Here is a 26,214-nt window from a genome sequence, read left to right as displayed (position 1 = left end):
ACTGAACTGATGCACGCGAATGGAACTGACTCCTCCCGAAATCACTTTTCTTTGTCCTTCTGGGGTTTATTTCCTAGAAGACAAGTCAGCTTTGTTATGGTTTGAATTTGGCCTACTGGGGGTCATGTGACTGGATGGCCAGGTGGCATGCTGCGTCCCCAAGGATGGTGTCCCCTTCTGTTGCACAATTTGCAAGACATTTTGTGGTGATGTAGGCTCCCCATGCCATGGGGAAATCTCAACAGAACTAAACACTAGTATGTCCTGCGATCATGTGGTCCTGTCTTTACTGACATGGAAGACTTTGGGGGAGCGGGCAGGGGAGAAACCATCCTTCTGTCTGTAGAAAGAAGCATCTGGAAGGTGCTCAACTGACTAATAGTGGTGACATTCTGGTGGTGGCATTTGGGATGAGTTGCCTTCTTTATGCTTTTCTGATTTGGGTGGTAAAGATAGGATGTATTGTGCATGAGAAATTTTTATACATATATATATTTTTTGGGGATGCTGGAGACAAACATCTCTATTAAAGTCACCAGTAAAATTTTGGCAAATATTTAATAATAGCATCGTGCTAGAATGGGTTTTTTTCCTAGACACTGTGGACACCTTATCACATATCTAGCACAGTGCAGTCCAATGCAAAGATAACATCCAAAACATATGATGTATCAGAGCTTCCCGGACCTGCCAATTCCTGGCTGGAGGAACCAGGGCCTCTTGGAGTTTCTCGTAAATAAAAAAAGTCAGAAGAGTTGCTCCTTGTTTTTTATCTCTTGCCAAGACTACAGCCCCTGGGCCAGTTTCCTCAGGCAAGAGGCTGCCTGACCCTAAGAGAATCCCTTTGGTAAGCGAGTCCAATTAATCATGACAAATAACCCCTCCCCCTCCGCCCCTGCCCCACCCCCAAAACCCAAGGAAAACCTCCAAAGAAGCGATGTAGACATATTTCCATTTCTTTATTAGAAAGAGGCCTCTACTCTATAGCCACCTCTCTCCATTACTTTACACATTTTTCTTTTTTCTTTTTTTTCCCCCCTTAGAATACTGTACAGCTGACACAAAAAATCCCAAGGCAAGAAAATACAAACTGGCATATTTAATCAAAACAAGCTCATATGAAATAACAAGCAAAGTGAAATGTCTGTCAATGGTTTTAATTACAGTACAAACAATATAAATAAAGCATCATTGAGTCATTGTGAAACATAAACTTGCTGAATGAGGTAATATAAAAACAACCGAAAGAAAAAACAACAACAACAAAAGAACCCATCTCTGGATAAACCCCAGGCTACTCTTCCATCTTCTATACACGGCTATTTACAGAAAGAGAGAAATGCGCTAGAATGCGCCGCGTCTAGGCCTTCCCGTTACCTCCCCAAAATGCCTCTTGGTCATCACCTCTGACCTGCTCAGGCTTCCTTCTCGGTAACACACCCAGCCGCAAGATGGGAACCCTGTTCCAACTCAGAGGCAGGAGAGCGGGGGTCTGTCTGGGGCCGGTAGCCGCTCCCTGGGACCCACGTGGTGGTGCCAGCGGCTGGCATGGCCCAACACCAGCCCTCCCGGGGCCGCCAGCCCGCATGCCTTTGATCAAGGGCGCACGGCATCGCCAGAATTCGGGCGCTAAGCCAGGGCGAGGGTAGGAGCCTCAAGAATTTTCTGTATTTTAGATGCAAAAACCCGGTTGTAGGAGAGAAACTGTGCTGCTTTTCAACGTTTGGAGGAGGCGTTATTTCTAAGACCAAGATGCGTGAACGGCCATAAAGCACTTTCTAAGGGTACCCTCTGCCTAGCCACTCGAGTCCATCAGCGCGCCTGTTAATAGTCCTGGAGAGGAAGGGGCGGGGACGCTGGGGCGGGCCTGGGAGGGGCGTGACGTGCTCACGTGGCCAGTGACAGCGGCCTCCCCAGCTCCGGGCTCCGGCGTCTGTCCTCCCAGAGAGACGTGCCTTTTCCCCAGGTGGCTCAACGCATGGCCAGGTGAACCCCCAAGTACAATGGGCTGCCCACCAAGGTCTCTGTATGAAGCTGGGCCCTCAGGGTTTCTAACACAGGCGTCCATGAGGGATGGGGAGACCCAGGGCGTCCTTCGTCCAGCCCCCGACACCCCTTTTAACTTCCACGAGCCAGTGCTGAGTGTGAGCCTCCAGGGGTTGGGCACTCTCTCCGTTTTACAAGAGTATTTGAACCTGCTCAGACATCAGCTTCCAGGCCGGCGTGGGTGCCGCCTGGCAGAAGGGAGATGGGGGCCTGGTCCGATTTGGGGGCAACTGTGCCCAACAGAGAGTGCGTGTACCAATGGGGTTTGCCGCACTCCAAAGGTCCCCCAGCCCTCCCGCATCTCATTTGGTTCCTTTCTTTCATCTGCATCTCAAGACGAAGGTCACGGAATGCTCACTGACCCTGAAATCTGGATCACTCCTAAGTGCTCGAGGACGGGCAAGGCTCTCCCCTACTTCTTGACCAAGACCCTCAGGGGGTCCTTCTGGACAGACGCCAGTCAGACCCAATAGAAGACAAGCCTCACGCCCGCCTCTCACTCACACGGGCACCCTGCCTCACCTTGCGCACCGGCAGCACCTGCGTGGGGCTGGGTGTCCCGGGGCTGGGGGCAGCCTTCAGGACCACCATGCGTCTCTGCTGGGCACGCCTGCCCCAACCCTGCCCTCTCTTTGGCACCGAAGGCCTTTTTTTTTTTTTTTTTTGGATGGGATGAAGGCCTCAGATAAGGACATTTTAACCAAAGAGGCGAAAACCCCCAAACCAAATGCTGTCAACAAAAAAACAACACACTCTTAAGTGAAACGTGGTGAGGAGAGGTTTTCAAGTTCACGGTCACGGCCGCCTTGCTTTGGGGAGGGTGCCTATTACACAGGTGAAACAGAAATATGTCTAAAACATGGGCTGCAAAAAAAAAAATAAAATAAAATCACAGATTAAAAACAGACTTTCTTGTTTTACAGAATCCCCTGCTCATGAAACGTCCTCTAATTTCAACTCGGACCAAGACCACAACAGCCAAACTGGAAAAGAGGGTTTGCTCTATGTTTAAAATCAGCAGACGCCCAAAATGAGACAGGGAATTTATTCATATTTTTAAAAAAATCTATTTCAGGACAGCGTTTGTTTTCTAACGGGAAGAAAATCTGAGGTTTGGAGATAATAATGTCTTAGGTGGCTGAGACAGACGGGGCTGCAAACCCTGAGTGGCAAAGTTTGTCTCTTGGACGTCACAGCATCTTGGGGTCCTGGAACGACTTTCTGGCAGTGACGGGATTCAAAGTGCATCTACCCTAAGTGACCAATCCCCTCCCCTCCCCGCTTCTCTCATCTGCATAACCGGAAGGAATCTGAGGTCTTGACTGATGGGAGACCTGATTTAGAAACCAGAACCGCAAAGAGCAAAGAAGCTGTGTCGCGCTGGGCAGGGCAGGGGGCAGACCACGCCCTTCTCAGCCAGCCGGGTGCGTATCGGCGACCCCGCCCACACCTGAAGGCCCACCAACCACCAGGCTTCCTGAGGGCAGTCACTGGGGGGCGGGGGCTGGTCCAAAGAAGCACGGCTGACTAACGGCTGAGAGAGGAAAAGGCGAGTCTCATGCCAAAGGCCCTTATGTAGCTTTTTTGGTGAAGGATGAGGGTGAAAATGACTCCGAGACACGACTTCACAATGTGAGACCCACGTGTGAGGAGGCAGTTAGAAATAAATTATATTTCCTGGGGAAGAAAGATGTGTCTCTCCAGCACGTTTCTTTCTGTCTGAATTCCTTCCTGACGGCTTTCTCAATTCGTGCGCTTGAAGGACATAAATACAATCCAGGGGAGTTCTGGGAAAGTCGCGATGACCTTGGGGGGCGCTGGAGGGGTGCAAACAGCAGGTTGTGGGGGAGGGCCGCCTCGCCTTCCCACCGTCTGTGCTTTCTGAGCAGCTTCTGAGACCCGGCCCGGCTTGCTCACAGACGCCCTCCAGTGCGACTCGGCTTACGCGCCAACCCAGGCGGGAAGGCGGCGCGCCCCCTCTTGCTTCCAGAACATTCTACATGCAAGGAGAAAGGACCGGCGGGGTTGGAGCCACAGGAGCCCACGTCACCCCCAGGAGCACAGCTCGGGCTGGGGGGTTTGGTCGGGCAGGAAGCGGGGCCCACTCTGAAGGGGAAGGAGGTGACCACCACGGACAGGCGTGGGACAAGGCGAGTGGCACCCCTGAGAAGGAAGCGAGCTCCCGCAGGGTGGGTGCTCACAGACCAAGCACACAGGCTCAGGGAGGGACAGAGGAGAGAGAGAAAGGGAGAAGAAGGCTTTGGGGGGGGGGGGGGGGCGGGGGATAGAAGGAGGGAGGCAGACAGTGGAGCCCTATCTTGCCAACCCAGGGTGCCCTGTAAGAAGCTCTAAAGGGAAGTGGGGCAAAGGCTTGGATGCTGGGCAAGATCGAAGGCGGGAGGAGGGGACGACAGAGGACCAGAAGGTTGGATGGCATCGCCGACTTGATGGACATGAGTTTAAAGCAAGTTTTCCAGGAGCTGGGGATGGACAGGGGGGCCTGGCGTGCTGCACTCCCTGGGGTCACAGAGTAGGACATGACTGAGTGAGTGGACTGAACTGAGGGCAAAGACTCTGAACAGGGTCTGAACATGAGAGCGTCCAGCCGCCTCTGGGTGCCAGAGGAGGCATCTGCAGGGGGGAGGCCTGCGGCATCAACAATGTGGTGGAGAGTGGGGCAAGAGAGAGGGGTGGTCGCGGCCTGAAGCAGCGGGAGTGAATGGCATGAGGGAGACCCCCAGCTGTCCTTCCCTAGAAATGCGAACTCAGAGGAAGTGGAGGGTGCACTTCAGTGGGTGGGTTGAGGGTGCAGGGCAGGGTGGGCTCACTCCTGGGAGGGCAGCCGTCAGAGCCCAGCTCCCTCCTCTGATGCATGAATGGAAAGGGGCACTGATGGGCTCTGCAGGGACAGGGGCGCTGGACGAGAGGGTCCGGCAAACGGGCTCTGCGGCCAACTCCCGGGGACACTGGCTCGTGGCCGTGTGGCCAGCTCGGGGGGTGGGGAGGTGGGGTTCCTGTCCCGTCTGCGTCCTGTTCTTAATAAACACCCACGTGTCCTAAGCAGCCAGCCCCTGGCTGGGCGTCGGGCTGGCACTCATCACATGGGACCCACACCCTGCAAGGCCACTGGGTTTCACTGCTGCTGAAGGACCCGGGGAAGCTGGAAGCTGCTCAGGGCAGGGCGGCGAGGCCAGGTGAACCCAGGTCTGCTCAGCCCTGGGGCTGACTTTCTCATTGGACTGCTCCCTAATGAAGCGGTGACAGCTCCTTTGCAAGCACCGGGGCATGACGCTGGACGTGCGGGGGTGGCACACAAGTGGGAGGCCCCCAGGTGATGATGGAGGCCGAGGCCGGCTGCCAGCAGACCGCTTCAGGCTGCACAGAACCCCAGTGGAGGAGCCAGCTAGGGTCACAGCCACGGCCCGGGGCCCCGCAGGAAAGGGGCTGATGGAAGGATCGCAAGCCCTAGGAACGTAGGAAGAGCTACTCTCTCTTGCACCCGAGGGCCCCACGGTCAGCAAGCACCCACTGCCCTCACCTGCTTTCTGGGTGATTCCACACTGCGGGGAGGCTTCCTGGGGGAACAGGGGGCTGCACCTGCTTCTGGGATCAAAGACTCATGACCGTGACGCTCACCATTCATCTCCTGGGGAAGACAGGGGACGAGAGGGGGGACCTGGGACCCTGTCCTGGGGAACCATCCATCTGTCTACCCTAGTATTCAAGGTGCACCCGCGCGCCGGCAGAAATCAAGGCTCCTTTCTCTGCAGGCTTCCCTGGCCACCAGAGAAATCCAGAGAAGTCTGTGACACCCCCAGGGGCCCTTGTGAGTGGCCACCTGACCACATGCCTTCCCCGGCCAGTGGGTTCCTGGTCAAGGAAAAATTTTAAATTCTGAATAGAAAAGGTTACATGGATTCTACAGCGGTAACTCCCTGGGTCATTGTCATGTCCCTGAACTTACATGAAAATAAGCCATGAAAACGCGACTCCCTTCCCAAACTGGTTATGTCTACCGCAGGCCCTGCGTCCTTGCTTCTCTGGCCTTGGTGTCAGTAAGGCTTTACGATGGGAATGAGAACACTGTCAGCAGAGAAAGGGTTTCTAGTTTGACACTGAAACACAGATGAGCCATCTTTCTTTTAAAATAAAACCCTTGAAACCCACTACCACCTTCTCTCTGTTGCCAAAACTTGGGCTCAAAATTTAGCAGGCTGCCTCCTGGAGCACATCACCATTGCTAAAAATAGCAGGAAAGAGGTCGCCTTTTCTAGGGAGGAATCAACGAAGCCCCAGCGCTGGAGGGAGGGAAGGGAAGAAACCAGCGTAGCATACCGGTCGTGAAAGGCTAAGTGAAAAAAGAAGTCATCTGGGAAAATATTATATTATAAACACATCTAATAATCTGTACACACTCATATACATCCCAAAGAGAAGCCTTACAAGGAATTTCATTTCTTTTCAAAAGAAGGCTTCACTATGATAAAGCATTCCTATGATGGGAAGTAACTACAATGAAATAATTTAATAATTTTGTTTATACTCTATCTGCGTTCACTACATAATAACGTCTATGCTAAGGTGGGGGGGCAATGGGTGTGGCTGGATTAGAACAGTAATGCGTTCTTCAAAAATAGGAAGGACTTTTTTTTTCCCCCTCTATTCACATTTAAAATAACCACACAGTGATGAAACACAGAATTAAAAACCGGGCGGAGGGATTATGGCCCTGTCCTCAAGGTTCCCAGGCCGGAGGCTTGTGCACCTGTTTATCCTGGGAAACGGCCGGATTCCACCGAGCTGCGTGCAGGTGAGAGATGCCCGTGAAACACTGACCCACGGAAAAACTGTGTAAAGCTTTATTTTTTTTCCCCCCACCTACTTTTAATTTTTTTTTTGTTTTTTAAAAAGTCAAAGAAGAGGAAAAACTCTTACAAAATAGAAGGTTTCATATATGAGAGCAAGGGACTTCCCCGGGGGCAGCCGGGGAGTGTGGTCCTCTGTTTTGGTGCTGCCAATCCTGTGCTATCCTTCAAGGGGACACCCCGAATCCCCATCCTACCACCAAGGGGCTCAAGGCACAGTTGGCCCCTTTCTGTAACCTACGGTGTCGCCACCTGGTTATGTCTGGCCACCATGCTGGAGGCGGCCGAAGTCTGAAGCAGCCAGAAACCACGATGACGGCAAATCGGGTGACGTACTGAAATGATGGGCCTGGCCACCAGGTTTAAAAAAAGACAAAAAAAGTCTTAGGGAGTCTCATGAGTCAGTCTGTGCCCCCACATTGGCAGCGGTGGTCAGGGTGGACCTTTGCAAAGCGCTAGGGTCTGGGGTTTGGAGAGTCCCCCGTGTCTGAACACAGCGCTTCCTCGCAGTTAGCAAAAGCAGCGTCGGAGAGCAGTCGTGCTTTCAGTAATGAGCAGTCACGGGCCTCTTCCCCCCAATATGCTTGCTTTTTTTTTCTTTCTCCCCTTTCCTGATTTTAATAAGCAAATGGTACCACCGTCTTATTCTGATGTGCTCCTTTTTGAAAGCTGTATATCACATTAATGGAAGTGTTTACTGCTGGGAACATTTCCCATGTACAGTGATCTGTAACCCTCTTGTCTCAACTAGTTGCATATTATTAGTTCACATCCAGTTCAATTTATAAATTAACAGAGGTGCCATTTGTCTGTACAAAAATCAATGCATATTTATGAACTTCTTTTATTCAAATAGATTTTCAACACATCTCATCTAAAGACAGAATACAGAGGCCTGCGTGACTTGGGCCGCGTGGGCCCCGGAGTGACTGAGACCCCAAGACACCCACCTTGGCAGGAGGACACAAAATATCTCTCTGGTTTGGGCAAAAAAAAAAAAAAAATTAGCCTTTTACACATTTACTGAGTTTACTAAAATGTGCTTGAAATGTTGTGGTTAGCGGAATTCGTGGTTTCCTTTTGAAATTCCAAGTCACTCTTATTTATTTTTTTCCATTTTGTTTTGCACCAAGGAGACTGCAGTCAAATAATACTCAGCAACTGATTTCCTCTCTTTGGACTGAAAAATTAAACAGATACTAAATTATGACAGTGAATTTAGAAAGGAGGGCTCCAAGGGCTTGGGAGAACATGTCTGGGATAATACGCGGCTTCTCAGAGTATTGCGATCACATCGTGGCAATCACCCGAGCGTGCTGTGTAACTACCTCCGCCGCTAATACGCTTTCTTCCCGGTGATGAGTAATCATGTTCTATTAAGCAGCGGTAATGCTGGAAGAACTCAACTACACGAGCGTAATGAAGCCAGTATCCTCCCTGGACAGATTAGCTACAACTGATTTGACACATACCATCATAGGGGCTTCAAACCTGACAAACTCTGCTTGCTTCTGATTTATGCCGTCAAGCTCCTCGGAGAAGAGATGAAATCCAAGTGTTCCGTTTGGTAGAGGTGAAATGTACTGATGTGCTTAACTGCCAGTTAAGGAGAGTCACCCCCTTCCTGCTGGCTGCGTCGCCCTCCCCCACCCCACCCCCCGCGCGCCCCCCCACCGCCCCTTGTGCCCTGCGCGTCTTCTCCGCCGCCGGATGTCCCGGCGCCGGTGTGCTACCATCAAGAACCCAGGCCCTCCGGCCGCTCCTGTGTTGTCGATGAGGGGGAGTCTATGCAAAGGAATCAACGCTGCAGCCTCTTCGCGCCCCTCGAGGGCCGTCTGGGTTTTGTGATTTCGCTGGGGGTGAGGTGGGGGGAGAGGGGTGGGGGTGCGTGGCCGGGGACCACCAGAAGTGAGGGGGACCCGACGGGACTCACGTGGGTGACTCCCCAGGGCGCGCGTGGGAGGCTGCGGGCACACCGCGGTCCTCAGATGACGGTGGGCACCCTCCCGCCGCTGTTGTTGCGGTTAGTGTTCTTCCGGGACAGGTTGGGGGTGGCCATGAGCGCGAAGCGCTCGTCGGGGCAGCCGTATTGCAGAAGGACCTCGGTGCACTCCTGGCTGGAGGCCTGCCGCGCGTAGGCCAGCGCCGTGTTCCCGTGCGCGTCGCGGGCCATCACGTCCACGCCGTACTGCGGAGGCAACAGAGCCGTGTTAGAGTCGCGGGAGGGCGGGGACCCGGCGGTGGGTAGGTGGGTGGGGTCCACCCCGCGTGCGCGTGCGCGCAGGTGGGCGGATACAGCACCGGAGGTGCGGACATGCGCTCCAGGAGGGCTGGGGAGACCAGTGCCCAGTGTCGCTGGCGCAGCCTGGCAGCCCGCGCTCCCCGCTCAGGTGTGTGCTTTTAAGGAAACAAGGTGCTTTCTGCGTCCGAAACGGACCAAGGATAATTCTAGTTCTGCTATTTCTGTTTTGACTTTCCCATTGTAAACACAAAAAGATCACTCTTAGGATCTCAGAGGCAGTTCATTTCCATTGTAGGAAATAGGTAAGGAATACCTAAGAGCACAAGAAGGAAAAAAATCACTTATAATCCCGCTATTCAGAGATAATCTTGGTTAATAGCTCAGTGATTTCCTTCTAATGGTTTTCCTTTGAATCTAAATGCATTTATGGGTAACTGAGATTAAACTGGCACAAATTACCTCTTTTTTTTTTTTTTTAACTGAACACTGCACTCTGGTCATTTTCTTAGGTCATTAAAAATTATTCATATGCGTGACTCCTAAGAGCCAGACAGTATTCCTCCCCATGAGCATAATTCAGTTCCTCTGTCCTCGGTGGCTACACATTTTGTGGTCAAGTTGCCACCGGTGTAAACAGTGCTGTGATGTATGCCCTCATGTTGACTCTATCTCAGGGTCTCTGATGGTCAAGAGTGATGACTAGAAGGGGAAATACAAGATTAAATTACACCAATGTTTTTAACCGTCCGGGTCTTGAGAAAGGGTGGACTGATGATCACTGCTTCCACCACAATGGATGAGAGTCTCATCTCTTGTCTTCAGGAAGCATCAGCATGAAAGGGACTCTTGGCCAATGTGAGGGGGAAAGATGGCCTGTGATTTGTTAATGGAACTAACTGTCTTCTTCCCCCTCAACTTCTTATGTTGAAGTCTTCACCCCTAGTACTTCAGAATGTGCCTGTGGTTGGAGACGGCGTTTTTAAAGAGATAATTAAGGTTAACTGAGGTCATATGGGTAATGCTCTAATCCAATATGACCGAAGTCCTTATACGAAGAGAAAGGGACACCAGGGATGCTCACACACAGAGGAAAGGGCCTGCAAGGACACGGTGAGAAGTCAGCTGTCTGCAAGCCACGGGAGAGGCCTCAAGGAAAAAAGGTCCTGCTGTCACCCTGACCTTGGACTTCTGGCCTCGAGAACCGTGAGAAAATAGATTTCTGCTGTTTGAGTCCCCTCATCTGTGGTATTTTGTCAGGGCAGCCCTGGCAGATTCATATGCAATTGCTTTTATAACAGGAAGCCGAACACTGAGTGATTCTGATACCTCTGCGTCTAATTCTCCCATCACACCCCTCTCAAGAGTCAGGGAGAATATGTACAATGTAGCATCCTTCTTGGCTGTGTTGGACAGACCATGCCCTGCCCTGGGGGTGGGAGGAGAAGAGCCCCCCCACTTCTGGACAGTGTCCCACTACTGTGAGCACACACCTCCCCTTCCTGCCCAGGGACCCTCTCAGTCCAGCTGCCATCCTTGGAACGGGGGACCTCCCCTGGCCGAGGACCCCAAGGGCTTGAAGGCAGCTGCCGCGCAGGGTGAGTGGGCTTCTCGGAAGCAGCTCCTGGCTGGCATCATCATGTTCTCCCTTTTCCTCCCCATTCCAGCTGCATGGCAAATGCCTCAATAGAAATGTAAAACGACAAACTTTTCGTAATAGAAATTAATCAGAAGAAGCCCTCTGACAAACTCCTACCACATCAAATCTCAAGGCGTAGGGTCTGACAGTTCTGCGTTAGGTGAATGAAAAACCCAAAGGGGTGGTAATGGGAAAACCACACCGACCGTTGTGTTCATATCCACCCTCTCCACCCCCCCACCCTCAAAAATGATGTGAGTTTTCCGTAAAAGGAACAACAGGGTCATCACCAACTAAGTTTGACCTGAGGGAGTCACTGCAAAGATGAACTTGACAGAAACTGCAGAAAGTGCTATGCAGAGTGGAGCACTCTGCCTGCATGGGGGTGCACACCCCCCTGAGTTCATCCCTCTCTTTTAAATTGGTGGTTTTGCATGGTCCCTCACAAAGGTGGGCTGAAAGGCAGGGGGCCTACCCCACACCAAAATCCTAACTGCCCGATTCCTAGTATTTCCCACTTTTCAGGTGGATGACCATAGCCTTCACCCAGAAAGACGCCCCTGCCTCGCCTAGGCTCCTCGGCGGGCGCTGGGCCACCTACCCAGATGAGCAGCTGGGCCAGGACCACGTTGCCCTTCCGGCAGGCCAGGTGCAGCGCCGTCCGGCCGTCAGCCTCCCCGCAGGTTTCGTTCACCTCGTCCCGGGAGCCGTGCGCCAGCAGCAGGATGACCGTCCGCAGGTCCTCGTCGGCCGTGGCCCGCAGCAGGTGCTGGCCCAGGGATAGCTCCGTGCAGGGCAGCGGGGCCAGGAAGAGCTTCTGCTCGTACTTGGCCCGGATCCACCGCTCCTTCTCCTCCCTGCAAGAGCCAGCAGACGGGCGCGGTCACAATCCCAGGGTGGGGGACGGAGGTGACCCCTCTGCCCCACAATCCCAGGGTGGGGGACGGAGGTGACCCCTCTGCCCCGCCCCCAGCCTGTGTGGTGTGTGCCCAGGAGGCCGCCAGGGGAGAGGGCATGGCAGAGACAAGTGTGCTCACTGGGACCAGGAAGCCCCCCCACGAAAGCCTGCCCTGCAGCGTACAAAGTGGGTCCCCACCTGGAGCACCGCCTGGGATGTAGACTGTCAGGCCCCATCCCGGCCCCGCCCCCAGCAGAACCCCTGGAGGGAAGCGTTTCACCAGCCCTGCAGGGGATTCTGACACCCTAAGGTGTGAGAGCCTTGATTTCTTTTGCTTTCCGGGTCCACACCATGCAGGGCGGACGCCACCGGCCAGAGGCCCGAGCCTCACGGTTAAGCAGCCACGGTCAGAGCCAGGACCCTAGAGCACATGGCCGGAGTCCCCGGGGCAGGGTGGCGGGCAGACTCCCCCACCTGACGTGACCTTTGAGGGCTTAGCTCTCCACGCATCTGCTCAGGAGGGAGTGTGTGTGTTGAACTCAGGAGTCCAGACACTCCACATTCCTGGGGAAGAAAATGTGGCTGCAGACCACGTGTGAAAGAGCAGCGACTCCAGTGGGGAGTTTGGGAAAGGATGCAAGCAAAGCTCCTGTGCCTGCTGACTTTTCGATCTCTCCAGACACCTGGGGGAAACCCCAGTGTGGGGTCAACAGTTCCTTGACACGCATGCATTCATCACGTATGATATCTGTGTTTCCCTTTTCGACTTACTCTGCGCTGTATGACAGTCTCTGGGTCCATCTACGTCTCTACAAAATGACTCAGTTTCGTTCCTTTCTAGGGCAGGAATAGAGACGCGGATGCAGAGAATGGACCCGTGGACATGGCGGGGTGGGGGGCAGGGATGCTTGGGGGGCACGAACTGGGAGTGTCACTGACACACGCACTACCACGTGTAACACAGACAGCGAGCGTGAAGCTGCTGTATATAACGCAGGGAGCTCAGCTCGGAGCTCTATGGGGGTCTCGATGAGCTCTCAAGATGGAGGGGATACATGTACACACGTAGCTGACTCCCTTCACGGTACAGCAGAAACACACGCAACATGGGAAAGCAATTATACTCCAATAAAAAGTTTTCAAGCAAATAAAAAAGACTGAAAAAAAAAAACCAACCACCCCAAGTCCTTCCCGCCAAACAGCAGCTGGGTTTCTGAGGTCAAGTGTGGTGGGGCCCAGTCTACAGGCAGGCGGGCAGCCCCCTGAAGCTGAGCGGGGGTGCAGGAGGACATCTGGGAGGGAGGGAGTGGAGGTCTCAGGGGGGAGGGGGCTTAAGAATGGCAGCTGCCCCTCCCCCAAAGCACCACCCTGGCTGGGTGGGTGTGGCCACAGGCCCCCCCTTCTCCAGGCTCCAAAGAGGCCAGCGAGCAGCTGGACACACTGGATGGGGGGCTGGGCGGAGATGGGGGAGGGCAGGATGGGAGGAAGAGCTGAAGAAAGAGAAAAAGAAGCCGACAGCAAGGTGTGTTTATACGGACCGGAAGGAAGGGGCCCCGGCCGTCCACTCCTGCCCTCTGGCCGCTACTGGTGGATTTCAATTCTGGCTCCTCAAATGAGGGGTGAAAACCACTGAGAACAACTCAGCAATCCTCAAGGTCACAGCGCTGCTAGGGTGGGGGAAAGGGGGGCAGAGAAATGCCAAAGACGGAAGTGAGACTTCGCAAGGACCTCTTGAAATGAGAGAGTCCCGAGCACAGAATAAAGCGGGGGCAGGGGTGCTGGGGTGGGGAGGGGGCAGCTCAGGCCCGACAGATGCTTTCTGCTGAGGCTGATGAGAGAAGCCGCAGAAGCCTGCGGATGAGAAGGGACTTGATTACCCGTGGAGGCTTACACATGCAGGGGCCCACAGCTGCCCTCCCCTAAAACTCAGCCTTTTCTTTGGGGGTGTCAGCAGGGCACACAGCTAACAAACCGCTCAGAGGAATCACCTGGGGCCTCCGCCAGGCCCGAGAAAGAAAACTCGTTACTGTGACATTTTTTTCTTCCAGGGAAAAAAAAGACCCTGTTTACACCTTTTACCCGTGTTTACATTGCCCCTAGTGATCCAGTGTCGGGTTAGCCCTAATCTGTTTTTAAATACTTAGGCAAACAAATTCTTCCAGGAGTAAATCTGGATTAGTTTTGCTTCACTTCCCGGTCCATACGAGTGACCCCAGAGCGACCCCCGACCCTTTCATTCGGAGATTTCCAGGAGGAACACGTGGCCGCAGCTGAGAACTCACACCCACACCCCAGAGCTCGGAGTCCCGCTGCACACCACCCCTCGCCCGGGCCAGAAGACAGGCACAAAAGCGCCGGTAACATCTTGGAAAATAGTGGAGGAGGTGAAAGACAAAAAACCCTGGACCGGCCGTGTTTTTCATGTTATTTAAAAACCTTATTTAAAATGTATTAAACATATGTTGATGCATTTCATAAATCGCCAAAGAGCAAAACGTGAATTAAATGAAAAGGGACAGTGGAGGAGGGGGGAGCATACATCCAGATTTTCAAGTTCCAATCTGCTAGTTCTCATTTTTTTGGTTGGCATTAAAATCAGACGCCTTTTATTCTGCTCCGGTTGATTTTAATACTCATTGCCAAATCATTCAGGGGTAAACCAGAGGACGGAACATAGGAGCTACCGTGCTAACTGCAATTATCCCCTTTTCTTTTTCATGTGCGAATACCCCAGCCAAAGAACGAGGTCAGACCCACAGCTTCTGGCTGCTCTCCTGTGGTCAGTCCCACCCTCCCCACCCCAGCCTCCCAGGCTCACCTGTATTCACTGAACTCACAGGCATCTGAATCATGAGTGCATTTAAGTGGTCTTTTGCTTTTAAAAACCAGTGTTGTTCCCAATACATAACAAAGGCGGGTCCAGGTTTTGTGGGGCTAAAAGCACATACCATTTAGGGAGTCTTCTTTTTTTTACATTGGTATGTTGCATTTTCATTTTTATTCAGTTCAAGGCATTTTCTTTTTCTTTCTTTCTTTTTTTTTTTTGGGCCACAAGGCATGTGGGATATTAGTTCCCTGACGAGAGATCAAACTCTCGCCTTCTGTGTGGAAGTGTGGAGTTTTAACCACTGGACCACCAAGGAAGTCCCTTGGGGAACCTTCTTTAAGAGGAAGATTCAGGGACTTCGCTGATATTCCAGTGGTTGAGAATGTGCCCTCCAATGCAAGGGACACAGGTTCAATTCCTGGTTGGGGACCTAAGATCCCATATGCCATGGGACAACTAGGCCCTGGTACAGCACTTAATGCTATTTCCAGGTCATGTCCTGTGATTTCTGCCCACGCTCACACGCGGGAGGAAAGCCGAATGCTGTGTGCTTCCTGCAGTGGCCAGAGGGAGGCAAAAGAGAATCGACTTGGAGATAAAAGGCTGCGGTTTTTCGGTGTTGGAGACGCCGGGGTTTGGGTGCTCAGACCTTTGCAACGTCAGAAACTTCAGGGCCTTTGTTTCCTCATCTGTAAAATGGGCACAGCGACATATCCGCAGGCAAGGCGGCTTTGGGACTTAAAGTCTCATGTGTGGATGCTGCTCTGCCTGACCAACGTGCTCCCCCGGCAAAGCAGCAGCCGTGGGCGTTGGGATGACTGAAGAGACCAGCATCTCACGATTCTCGCCACGATCGTGCACACGAGAGCTCACCGTGGGGGAGCTGTGGGTGACACGGTGGTGTCGGTGGCAGGAGCGTGGGGCCTGAAATGCCCACTGGGTACTTTAGGCTGCCTGTAGGTAAGAGCTTCTCTTGGGCAACGTGCTCAGCAGGGTGGGGTGGGGTCCCTGGACAGAGGCCTTGACAAACCCAGGGGGGGGACCTGTGGGCCTCCCACTCCTGGGTGCAGGTGGGCCAGAGAGACTGGGGTGACGAGTGCTCAGAGAATTCAAACCACCTGAGAGCTGTCAGGGCCTCTGGGGCCAAGTCTGGTGGGCCTCTGCCCACGGCCTTGAGATATCTAAAGTCCTCCTGGATGCTACTGGACTCAATCATACCTGTCCCTCCCCTCCCCGCCAAATCCAGGTGTTGAAGCCCTACCTCCCAGTGTGACCGTATCTGGAGACAGAACTTTGAGGAAGGAATTAAGGTTGGATGAGGTCATGGTCCTCATATAAGAAGAGGAAGCTTTCTTGGCGTGCTCAGAGCTAAGGCCACGTGGGGACAGAGCCAGCAGGGGTGTCTGCCGGCCAGGGGGAGGCCTCCACAGAAACCAGCCCTGCCCACAACCTGACCTTGGACTCTCAGCCTCCAGAACTGGGTGAGGCTGGCCTCATCTCCAGAAGATAGATTTCTGGTATTGAATGCTCCCCCACCCCCTCACCCCCCAATTCGTGATATTTTGTTACAAGTGTCATTACAGCAGCTGGTCTGACCAACGCTGGACAGCCACGTGGCCCATCGTCTCCGTGTGGCTTCTATACCAACAGTTAACACGTGAAGGACAGATACTCTGATAGTGACTCCTTTCCTGCGAGCTTTCTTTGTGCACCTGTGGCTGATTCATGTTGGCGTGTGGCAAAAACCACCCCAATATTGTAAAGTGACTATCCTCCAATTAAAATAAATGAATTAATTTTAAAAAGACAAAAAAAAAATCATTCTGTTTATTTACTCATTTGGCTGTGTTGGGCCCTAGCTGTGGCGCATGGGATCTTTGCTGCATCATCTGGGATCTCTAGCTGGGGCACGCGGGCTTTAGTTGCTCCGTGGCACGTGGAGGGGGGGATCTGAGCTCCCCGACCAGGGATCGAACCCACATGCCCAGCACCGCAAGGCGGATTCTGCACCACTGGACAACCAGGGAAGTCCCTAGAATAGCCTGTCTAAAACCAACTGCCCCGAGAAACCACAATGCCAAAGCACAGGTGCACCAATGGTGACTCTGGGATCCCCGGCGTGTCTCAGCCCAGCCTCTCATTTTCCCCAAGGAAGGCCAGTTCAAGAGCAGTGTAGCCAGCAGTAGATCACCTCACCTCATTCCAGTCCCCTGGAGGCCTGCTGCTCACAGCCTCCGTTAGCTAATGAGCTAAAAAATGAATTATTGGCACGGCCGGCCGTCAGCAGAGAGGAAGAGGCCCGGCTGCTCCTCATTTGAGCCCCATGCTGACACACCTTTAAATAAATCAACCGCAAGGGAGCAGGGAAAATGAGAGAACGGGCCACTGATCAGAAGAAAGATACCGGCCCGGTCCCCCCAAAGAGAAGGCAAGACGCGACTGGAGGCACGATGGTAAATATTCTCCTCTCCTTCTTGCCTAAGGGGAAGCCCTTTCCAGGTGACCCGCCGGGCCCCTCTGGGCCCCAGAAGCTGCCTGGTATGTGAGCTCAGAATCCGAGGTCCCAGAGGCCACGAGTCCAGAGTCCTGCGGGGTCTGCTGGGCCTGCAGCCTGACAGATGAGGCTTTGCCACACGCTTGACCTTGAGGGGTGCAGACGTGGCCGAGGCGCCACCAGAGGCAGTCCCGGGGGCACGCCTCACCTGCAACCTGCAGATTTAGTGCCTGCCAGATGGAGTCAGGTGCGAGCACCAGCTCAGGAGGCGCGGACTCCCAGACGCGGGAGCGCGCTTCCTGTGACGGTGCTGATGGTGATGGCGATGCGGTGACGACAGTACCTGGCTTTGTGGACGATGCCTGACCCCCGGAGCACCCACCATGTTTTTACAAGTGACCTACGTGTTGTGGTGGCTCAGTTGGTAAAGAATCCGCCTGCAATGCGGGAGACCTGGGTTTGATCCCTGGGTTGGGAAGATCTCCTGGAGAAGGGAAAGGCTACCCACCCCAGTATTCTGGCCTGGAGAATTCCATGGACTGTATAGTCCTTGGGGTCGCAAAGAGTCGGACACGACTGAGCAGCTTTCACTTGCACGTGTCAGAAGCTGGATACCATGCGTGTGTGACAGCGGAGGTGTGGCCCTATGTGGGGAAGTCCTGACATTAAGGAAAGCCTTCAGGACAAACGAGATGGGGCATTTCTGCGCCAGGCTTCAGGCAGTGGGGGAAAGGGTGGATTCTGTAACTGACAGACGTGGCTTTTCCTTTTGTGAGCTGGGGCAGCCAGAGGTAAAGGCCTGGGGAAGCCCGCACCATCCAGGTTTGACAGGGCAGATGGAGGTGGCCCCGGCTGGGGAGCTGGGATGAGGTTCCCAGACCTCACTGGCTGTCAAGACTGGCCTGTGGAGGAGGAAGCCCTCCGGCTGGTGGGGACTTGCTGGGAAGGGCAGGGGAGCTTTCTAGCCCACGTGGGCCTGAGCGTGGACGAGTGCTGGCTCTGGTCCCCTACTGTCCATGGTGGTGTGAGTGTAACTCCTGGGGCCTATTAAATACACCAGGTGACCCCCACATGGCAAGGATGGCCAACTCAGACCATAACAGAGTCAAGGTTAGAGTCGAGAGGAGATGATGACAGGGGAAATCTGAGGCAGACACGAGCCTTTGTGTTTTGCAGAAGAAAATGTGTAAGGTCAGGGCTGTGGGGGAGGAGCACTTTCCTCCAATCTCTGCAGCAGTGACCCATGTGTGGGCCAGGCCAGGTCCCCCTGTGGGTCCCGGGGGCTGGTTCCACAGGGGTGAGGCCTGCTGGGCTGGGCGCTGGAAGGCCACTGCGGAGCTCAGCTCTGGGGGGATACGGGGTCACTGGCGAGCCAGGTGAGGTCTGCAGGCATCCAGAAGCCAAGGATGGCACCTGGGCAAGACCAGCCAGGTGACAACAAGGACAGTGTCCACGGCGAGGGCTCACCTGCGCTCACGTAACTGAAGGGGTGTCAGGGAAGGCTGGCTGTCCCTGCACTTCAGCCCCTGATATGGGGGCCAGGGCCGCCTTACCCCAGGGAGCAGAAACACTGCAGTGCGATGCCTTGCCCATGTGACGTGACTAGCACGTTGTCCTCAACAATGTTCGCTGGGGTTTTTCTGTGTGTGTAATTTTTTCTTTCTTCCTTCCTTTTTTTAAAAAAGCTTTATTGGAGTAGAGTTGATTTACAATGTTGTGTTAGTTTCAGGTGTATAACAAAGTGTATCCGTCACACATGTATATACACCCACTCTCTTTTAGATTCTTATCCCACATAGGTCTTTACAGAGTGCTGAGTAGAGTTTCCTGTGCTATACGGTAAGTTCTCATTCATTATCTATTTTATACATAGCGGCATGTATATGTCACGGGCTTCCCATGGTAAAGAATGTGGCTCAGTGGTAAAGAATCTGCCTGCAATACAGGAGATGCGGGTTTGATCCCTGGGTCAGGAAGATACCCTGGAGGAGGGCATGGCAACCCACCCCAATATTCTCGCCTGGAGAGTCCCAAGGACAGAGGAGCCTGGCAGGCTACCGTCCACAGGGTTGCAAAGAGCTGGACACGACTGAAGTGACGGAGCAGGCATGCGTGTGTGTCCATCTCTGCTTGTGTTTTACAGTAAACCTTGGCCTTCCTCATCCTTTCTCAAGCTTTATTTCCTAATTCAGCCTGGGCCAAGCAATGGGCTTCTGGTGATCGATCCACAGACAGGTCACTGCTAAATAGCTGGACTCTGTTCTATATTCTAGGAAAATTCCCAGTAGCATCAGAGCTAATGTTTACTAAGTATTGCTGACGTGTTAGCTGTTGGGCAGAGCAATTATCTAGTTTCACCCTGACAACACCTGGTGGGGCAGGTCCTACCACCGTCCCCTTTATTTTACTTATTTGTGGCTGTGCTGGGTCCTCATTGTTGCGTGCGCTTTCATGTAGCTTCAACAAGCAGAGGCTACTCTCTAGTTGAAGCTTTCACGCTCTTAAGCACTGGTTCAGTAGTTGGGGCACCCGGGCTGGGTTGCCCCACAGCATGTGGGATCTTCCCAAGCCAGGGATCGAATCCACATCTCCCGCACTGGCAGGCAGATTCTTTACCCCTGAGCCACCAGAGAAGCTGCCTTCTGTCGTTTTAGGACGTAAAGAAAATCTTGCTGGGTCCCTGACCTGTGATGGCTACCGCGGCTGCTCCTGGTGGTCACGGCCTGAGCTCTTCCTCTGGGCTCTGCTGCCTCCCAGGTAGGGACACTTGACCCCCAGAATGGCATCCCCTGGGTTGTGGGATTCCAGCTCTGTCCCCAATACCCTGCCTGCCTGCTCTCTTCAGCCATCTCAACACCTGGTGGAGGGTCAGGCGTGAGTGGCTTTGCAGAATCTCGAGCTGTACCACCCAGGGTGGAGTCAGCACAAGCCACAGACAGGTGTTTAAATTACTCAAAAGAAGTCCAGCTCCTACAGGCACATCTCCCAGGCCGAGTGCTCAGTGGTGATCGGGAACATCTCTATCACTGGGTCTAGAACACGTTCATCTTTGTAGAGGAAAAGCGCTGATCTCGACAATCTGGCCAGGTCGGGAAGCTGGAGGAGGGCATGGCAACCCGCTCCAGTATTCTTGCCTGGAGAATCCCATGGTCAGAGGAGCCTGGCGGGCTGCAGTCCATGGGCTTGCCACGACTGAGACAACTGAGCATGCATCAGACAATCTGGCCATTTTTCCCTCTCATTTTTTTTTTCTTTCCTTACCAAAAATTATTTGGGAATGAAGAGAAAGGAAAGCACCAGTGCATGTGTGTGTGTGTCTGGGGTGGGGGGGGGGGCGGTGGGCATGGGGTGGTGGTGGAGGGGCTGAGCAAACGGAAGGCAATGCAGATGCCAGCACTCAGGACAGAAGCTGGGTTCCCAGGGGACCTGTCACTGTGGGTGCAATGACGTAACCTGAGCACTGCAAACGCAGGTAGTCGGTGAGCAGCGAAGGGCAGGGTGGGTCTCAAAGGGCTGAGTGAGAGGCGCCCGGACTGGACCTGGGCCACCCTCCTTAAGGAAACCCTTCTTGCTGCGGTGGGTCCCTCATGCGCTCGGGGGCTGGGGGGGCTACAGGATGCAGATGCAGTCCACTGCCACCAGCTGCATTTGGGGTCTGGCAGAGATGGTCCAGCGGGCTGCCAAGGGGGTGACAAGGTTAACGGGTTGGATTCCCAGAAAACACCGCTTTAGTAAATAACCAGGACGCTTCCGACTGGCTTTCAGCTCCATTGTGTGGTCACCAGAGGCAGATGCGGAGCCGTGACCGGACGCCCCCCAGGTCCTTGCCCGTCGTTGAGGCAGGCAGGACGGACGATATTCTGGAAGGATGTCAGGAGTGGTCCTGTGGTGATTCTGGCCTTGGCCTTCCAGCCTCCACAGTCACAGCTTTCTCTGGATAAGATACCGGCGGCGAACAGCTTTTCCCAAAAGCCCGTGCAGTGTCAAATCTCATGCGTTCATTTTTACAGGAAACCCACCCCCCAAATGTTAAAGGGCCAAGAACTTTCTGAGTGCTCGCCACCCTGCTCCTTTCAGAAACATCTATTTGTTTCCCCCCCGCTCGCGGAGTGGGGAAGAATTTTTTTCAATGGTGATTTTAAAGGCGATTTCTGTAGCCAAGTATATTGGAGTGGAGGAGTGTCCTTAGGGAGGACGAGGGGAAATTGGAGGAGACCCGCATGGCTTTAACGGTGACCCAAGAGGACAGGAAGAGGGAGGAAAAGTGCTAGCTAGCAGCAAGGAATTTCCCAAGTGTCTTTTGGCCTCAAGCAAAACAGGAACTGGGAGGGGAGGCATGGTAGAGGGGGCTGGAACAATATGTTAGGAAAACAGAGGGGCTTCCTCTCTCGGCAGGGGGAGACCCCGGCCCGCTGCGAGCCCCGCACGCATGCCTTCTCCCCCGGCCGCGTTGCCAAGGGGGCCGGGCTCGGGATGGACGGAGGAGGAGGAGGACCAACAAAGACCGATGGCTATTTATTCCTTAATTACGAAAGCTTTTAAGAAACTGGCCACTGTAAATTCCACACGCGGAGGAGAGCAGGAGGGGACGGACAAGGATTTATGCTCACGGGGCAAAGACAAAATAAATATCCTGCCTGACTTTGGATCGATATTATGAGTGTTTTTGCCAACCTGCGGGGTGCTTTATGAGCTCGGAGGAACAGAAGAGGATCATTATTAATTAAATAAAGTCAACTGTATTAGGCTTATTACAGTCAAGTGTGCCAGGCAGCAGGTGTTGGGAGCGGCTGGGTGTGGGGCCAGGGGCCGGCCTGGGGAAGCCCAGGAGTGCCATCCCTTGCTCAGTGGCAGGCCTAGGGCACGCGGGCTCAGCCCTGCGTCGTCCTGGAAGGCTGGGGTCCGTGCGCCGGTCTCCCCCTGCATCTCAGGCTGAGGTCCAGGTAGAGGCCTGGGGCCCCTGTGGATTTGCGGTCACAAGCACTGGGAGCCTCCCAGCCCCTTCCTGTCTGGAACTCGACCAGGCTGAGTGGGAAAACATCCCAGGATCCAAGCAGAGATGCAGATACATCATCCCTCTAAACCTTGAGGACAACCTATGGGGCTATTGCTTCGGAACCTCCAAGCAAGAATAAAGGAGAAGTCAGGCTGGGTGACCAGCTTGTGCCGGCCTGGGAGTGAGAAGGCATTTGGTGAATTCATGAACAAACACTGGCTCAACTCCACAACTTGTCAGGAGTCTGTGATGTGTCGGTGGTCTCAGGTGAGAAGAGACCCGGCCTCTCAGGGACCCCGATTTCCTCCTGGAGAGGAAGTTCAAGGCCCCCAGGGGCATCTGCTCTGGAGGTAAATGATGGTAGGCAGGTCCTCGCTGTCGCCTGGGGACTGGGTGAACCCCACACCGTCACCCCAGACATCTCCCGTCTCATCAGATCTACGCAAAGGGACGCCTCCCCTGAGCTTTCTGTTTGGACAAATACTTCTGTATGGACAAATACTTCTGTACATCAAGTGGCACCCAGGGCAGCCACTCACTCAGAGCTTTCAACCACCTCGCTGATGCCCAGAGATGTGGCCAGGATGCAGCTGATGGGCCTCTCCAGCATACAGATGCAGTCCCGCCACTACCAGACCTAGACCCACAGAGGGGGAATCACCGAGCCCTTCCCTGGGCAGCCCCACGAGGGTCTTATCCGCTGGCCTGCTGCGAGCGACCTGCACTGTTTTCTCAGGCTCCATTCATGGGAAAAATTCATCCCAGAAGGAAAGAAAATGGCCAATGTTTACCTGCTGGTTCCTGGATGCAGCCCACCTGTCTCAAACCTGTCACTGACCATTCAGGAGGCCACCAGGTTAGAAAAGGTGGGTGGGAGGGGGGCTGTCTTCCGGATGCAATGGACAGAGCTGGGGGGGTTAGTGAGGGGCCCAGAGGCCAGGTTCAGGAGGCAGATGGACACGGTGAGGAGGCAAAGTGGGGCGGCTGAGAGCAATTTAGAGAAAGTTTAACTCTTAAGGCAATCATTTTTGAACGCACGTGATCCTAGCAGAAAAAGGTCAAACATCAGATTCGTTCCAGAAGCAGATGAAATATTTTCAACATTGTTTTTCAAATTTTTAAGTTCTCAGAATTTTTATTGAAAATATTTTTTTAAGTTTTCAACCTTTCCCCCTATTTTCTAACCTATTGAGAAATAAGGCCACAAAACACAGGGAGTGAAAAGGAAACCTCGCTATATCACCCCGCCTCCACTCATCCCCTCTCTTCTGGTCTCTGTGCTTCCTCCTTGTCATTTCCACTCGCAGACATATTTCATCTCGCTGGGATTTTAGTACAGACACCTCTGTTATTCTGCACAAAGCTAGTCTGACAAATTAAGTTTGTGAGTTAATTTGCAAATTGAGTGTGTGTTTTCACACAGTCACCCTAGCCGAGCTGCAGAAGCCACGCACGCCCTGGATGTTTCTGTAGTCCCACATTAGGAAAAATGCGGACAACCATTCAAAAGCATAAATCCCGATAAGTCTGTGCCAAGTGAGAGGGAGCCCGAGCCAGTCAAGTGAGGCGGTCCTAGATTCCGCGTAATGTGGCATGAAACGGGACGCACCGCGGTGGTACTCGCGTCAGCCCTGGTGCCTGGACCCCCATCACAGCGAATTAAGTTCACCATAACGTGGCTGATGGGACCAGCTTTGGAACATATCACATCATAAACAGATGAGGGAAGAGAAATGGCCCTTTTCCTCCGCTCGGAATACTGTAAAATGGATATAAGCCTCTGCCGGGTGTGCACCAGTGCCCCTTAAACACCAGGGAGCCAAAGCTCCACGGCTCTTAAAGGAGAAATTGAGGGACAGAATGGAGGGAGGCAGAGGGCGAGGCGTGACCCAGTGACTGCTGGCTAAGTGGTCATTAAGCAGAGAGAGACTGAGGTTGCAGGTTACAGAGTGCAAACACATATGGAAAGTGATGGAGAGGTCTGAGTAGGTTTCTAGTAAAAACTGCCAAGTGGTTTTAAGAATTACAGTTCTTGGTAATATTATTATTATTTTTAAGACACAAGACAAATGACTCTGAACAGCAAAGAATCTTAATTTTCCTTTTAGTTTTTTTCTGGGGGCTGGAGGAAGGGGACTGGAAGAAGAATCATATGGTTCCTCAATGGGGAAACAAACAAAACAACAATAACAATAACAAAACAGATTTTAAAAGAGGAAAAGCATTCCAGAAAGCCTGCAAATGGATGGAGGCATTTAAAGCATATGTGCATGTTATTTTTTTCCTCAAACTATGAAAACATAGAAGCATGCTGAGATACTAACACGACTGGGGGGCAACTTGATCCACACTCACACTCCTTACAGAAGGGGTGGCTTGCCAGCAGCTACTCACACCAGGCAAGATGAATTCCATTCCAGTGTAATGACAAGTGAAATTTTACTAAAGACTAGATACCCCTCTTAGAGAAGATCCAACAAATGAATAATGCTGGATTTTCATTCTCAACTAATCTTAAATGTTCAGAACATCAGACCCCAATCTACACATTCATTAGGTAGTTTTTTTTTTTTTCCTTCTAAATTTGGTTGTGACGGGGTGGAGTTGATCACAAGAATAATGCATCGGAAGTGATGTGAATTTGTGAATTCTCTAGAGGAAGGAAAGCATTATTATTAAATAAGATAAATTCTTTCCTTAAAATCACCAAACCTCTGTCTAATGGGATCAGGATGCAGAAACAGGACAGATGTTTTATTTTTCACAATTGACACAGAATTAAACTATTAAGACAGTAAGACTTGAAAACATTGGTGACACGGGATTCTATCTGCTCAGCTTTTTCCTGGAGACGGAAACTTAGAACAGTGGCATAAAGAAGACCTCAAGGATTTACTAGCCCAGGGCTGGTTCCATGTGGGTGCAAGCTCTGCAGCTGAACCTTGAGCTAGAAGGGGCCTGTGCTTAGTTTAATGGTCTGTGGTTGCTGCCTTGAGCTTCTTGATAATTAATTACTGGACAGGGGCCCCAGAGTTTCATTCTGCACTGAGCCCCACAAATTCTCTAGCTGGCCTGGGATGGGCCAGTTGCTTTCAAGTATTGCTGGTGGCAAAGCTATCACCAATCCACTGTAGTGAGGTTTCCATAAATCTAGATTTTTAAAAGTTTTTAAGGCAGTCTTCTGATGCTACATTCTTTCTGCCTTCTGGATGCTAACATTTCCTTTCACAGAATCACTGTTATAGTAAATGATTTATGTAATTTCCAAGTGAAGAACCAGCTACTACCCCACATCTATCCCCCCAGTACATTTTAAAACCTGACTTAGCTGGGAAACTCCATCTGCCTAGCCCTTTCCTGTGGATGGTTTTGTCCACGGCAGGACCACTTGCTGAGGCAGCTGGGTGACCAGGGCAAGTCTCTGCTCCCAAGACCATGCTCTTTCCAATCTTTCCTCCTGCATTAGGATGTTTGAGAGACTTTTAAAAAAGCCTTTTAGAAAAAAAAAAAGGATTTCATCGAGACAGTCAACACTCTAGTTTAAATATGTCAAAAGTCCAGACTCTGGGAAAATCCTATGGAGGATCCTCAAAAAATTAAAAAGAATTACCACAGGTTCTAGTATGCCACTCAAGAAGCAACAGTTAGAACCAGACATAGAACAAGACTGGTTCAAAACTGGGAGAGGAGTAAGACAAGGCTGTATATTGCCATCCTGCTTATTTAACTTATATGCAGAGTACATCATGCAAAATGCTGGGCTGGATAAAGCACAAGCTAGAATCAAGATTGCCAGGAGAAGAATCAACAACCTCAGATATGCAGCTGGTGGTGGTGGTTTCGTCACTGTCATGTCTGACTCTTCGGACCCTATGGACTGACTGTAGCCTGCCAGGTGCCTCTGTCCATGGGATTCTCCAGCAAGAATAGTTGTGTGGGCTGCCATTTCCTCTTTCAGAGGATCTTCTGACTCTGGGATCGAACTGGGGTCTCCTGCATTGCAGTCTGACTCTTTACCGACTGAGCTATGAGGGAAGCCCCACTAAAGAGATATCTCCAAGTGGAGATGCCAGGGACTGAACCGGGGGCCTTATGGATGCTAAGCATGCGCTCCACCACTGAGCTACAGCCCCGACGTGATATGCAGATGGCACCACTCTAAAAGCAGAAAGTGAAGAGAAACTAAAGAGCCTCTTGATGAGGGTAAAAA

At 52.5% G+C, this 26,214-nt stretch overlaps 1 protein-coding gene across 4 annotated transcripts in view; it reads right to left on the bottom strand.

Annotated features, from left to right (window-relative positions):
- Positions 1-940: 940 nt before the first annotated feature.
- Positions 941-26,214, bottom strand: part of AGAP1 (ArfGAP with GTPase domain, ankyrin repeat and PH domain 1) — a 577,143-nt gene continuing 551,869 nt past the window's right edge. For all 4 annotated transcript variants that reach the window (XM_061122533.1, XM_061122535.1, XM_061122534.1 and 1 more), the window contains 2 exons: positions 11,391-11,646; positions 941-9,099 (listed from right to left, as the gene is read on the bottom strand). In XM_061122533.1, coding sequence (XP_060978516.1) covers positions 8,896-9,099; positions 11,391-11,646 — 460 coding nt within the window. In that variant the 3' untranslated portion in view covers positions 941-8,895. The remainder of the gene's footprint in view (positions 9,100-11,390; positions 11,647-26,214) is intronic.

The sequence above is a fragment of the Dama dama genome, chromosome 20 (genome assembly GCF_033118175.1).
Source record: "Dama dama isolate Ldn47 chromosome 20, ASM3311817v1, whole genome shotgun sequence".
Classification (NCBI taxonomy): Eukaryota; Metazoa; Chordata; class Mammalia; order Artiodactyla; family Cervidae; genus Dama; species Dama dama.
This window is presented reverse-complemented; position numbering and strand designations above follow the sequence as displayed.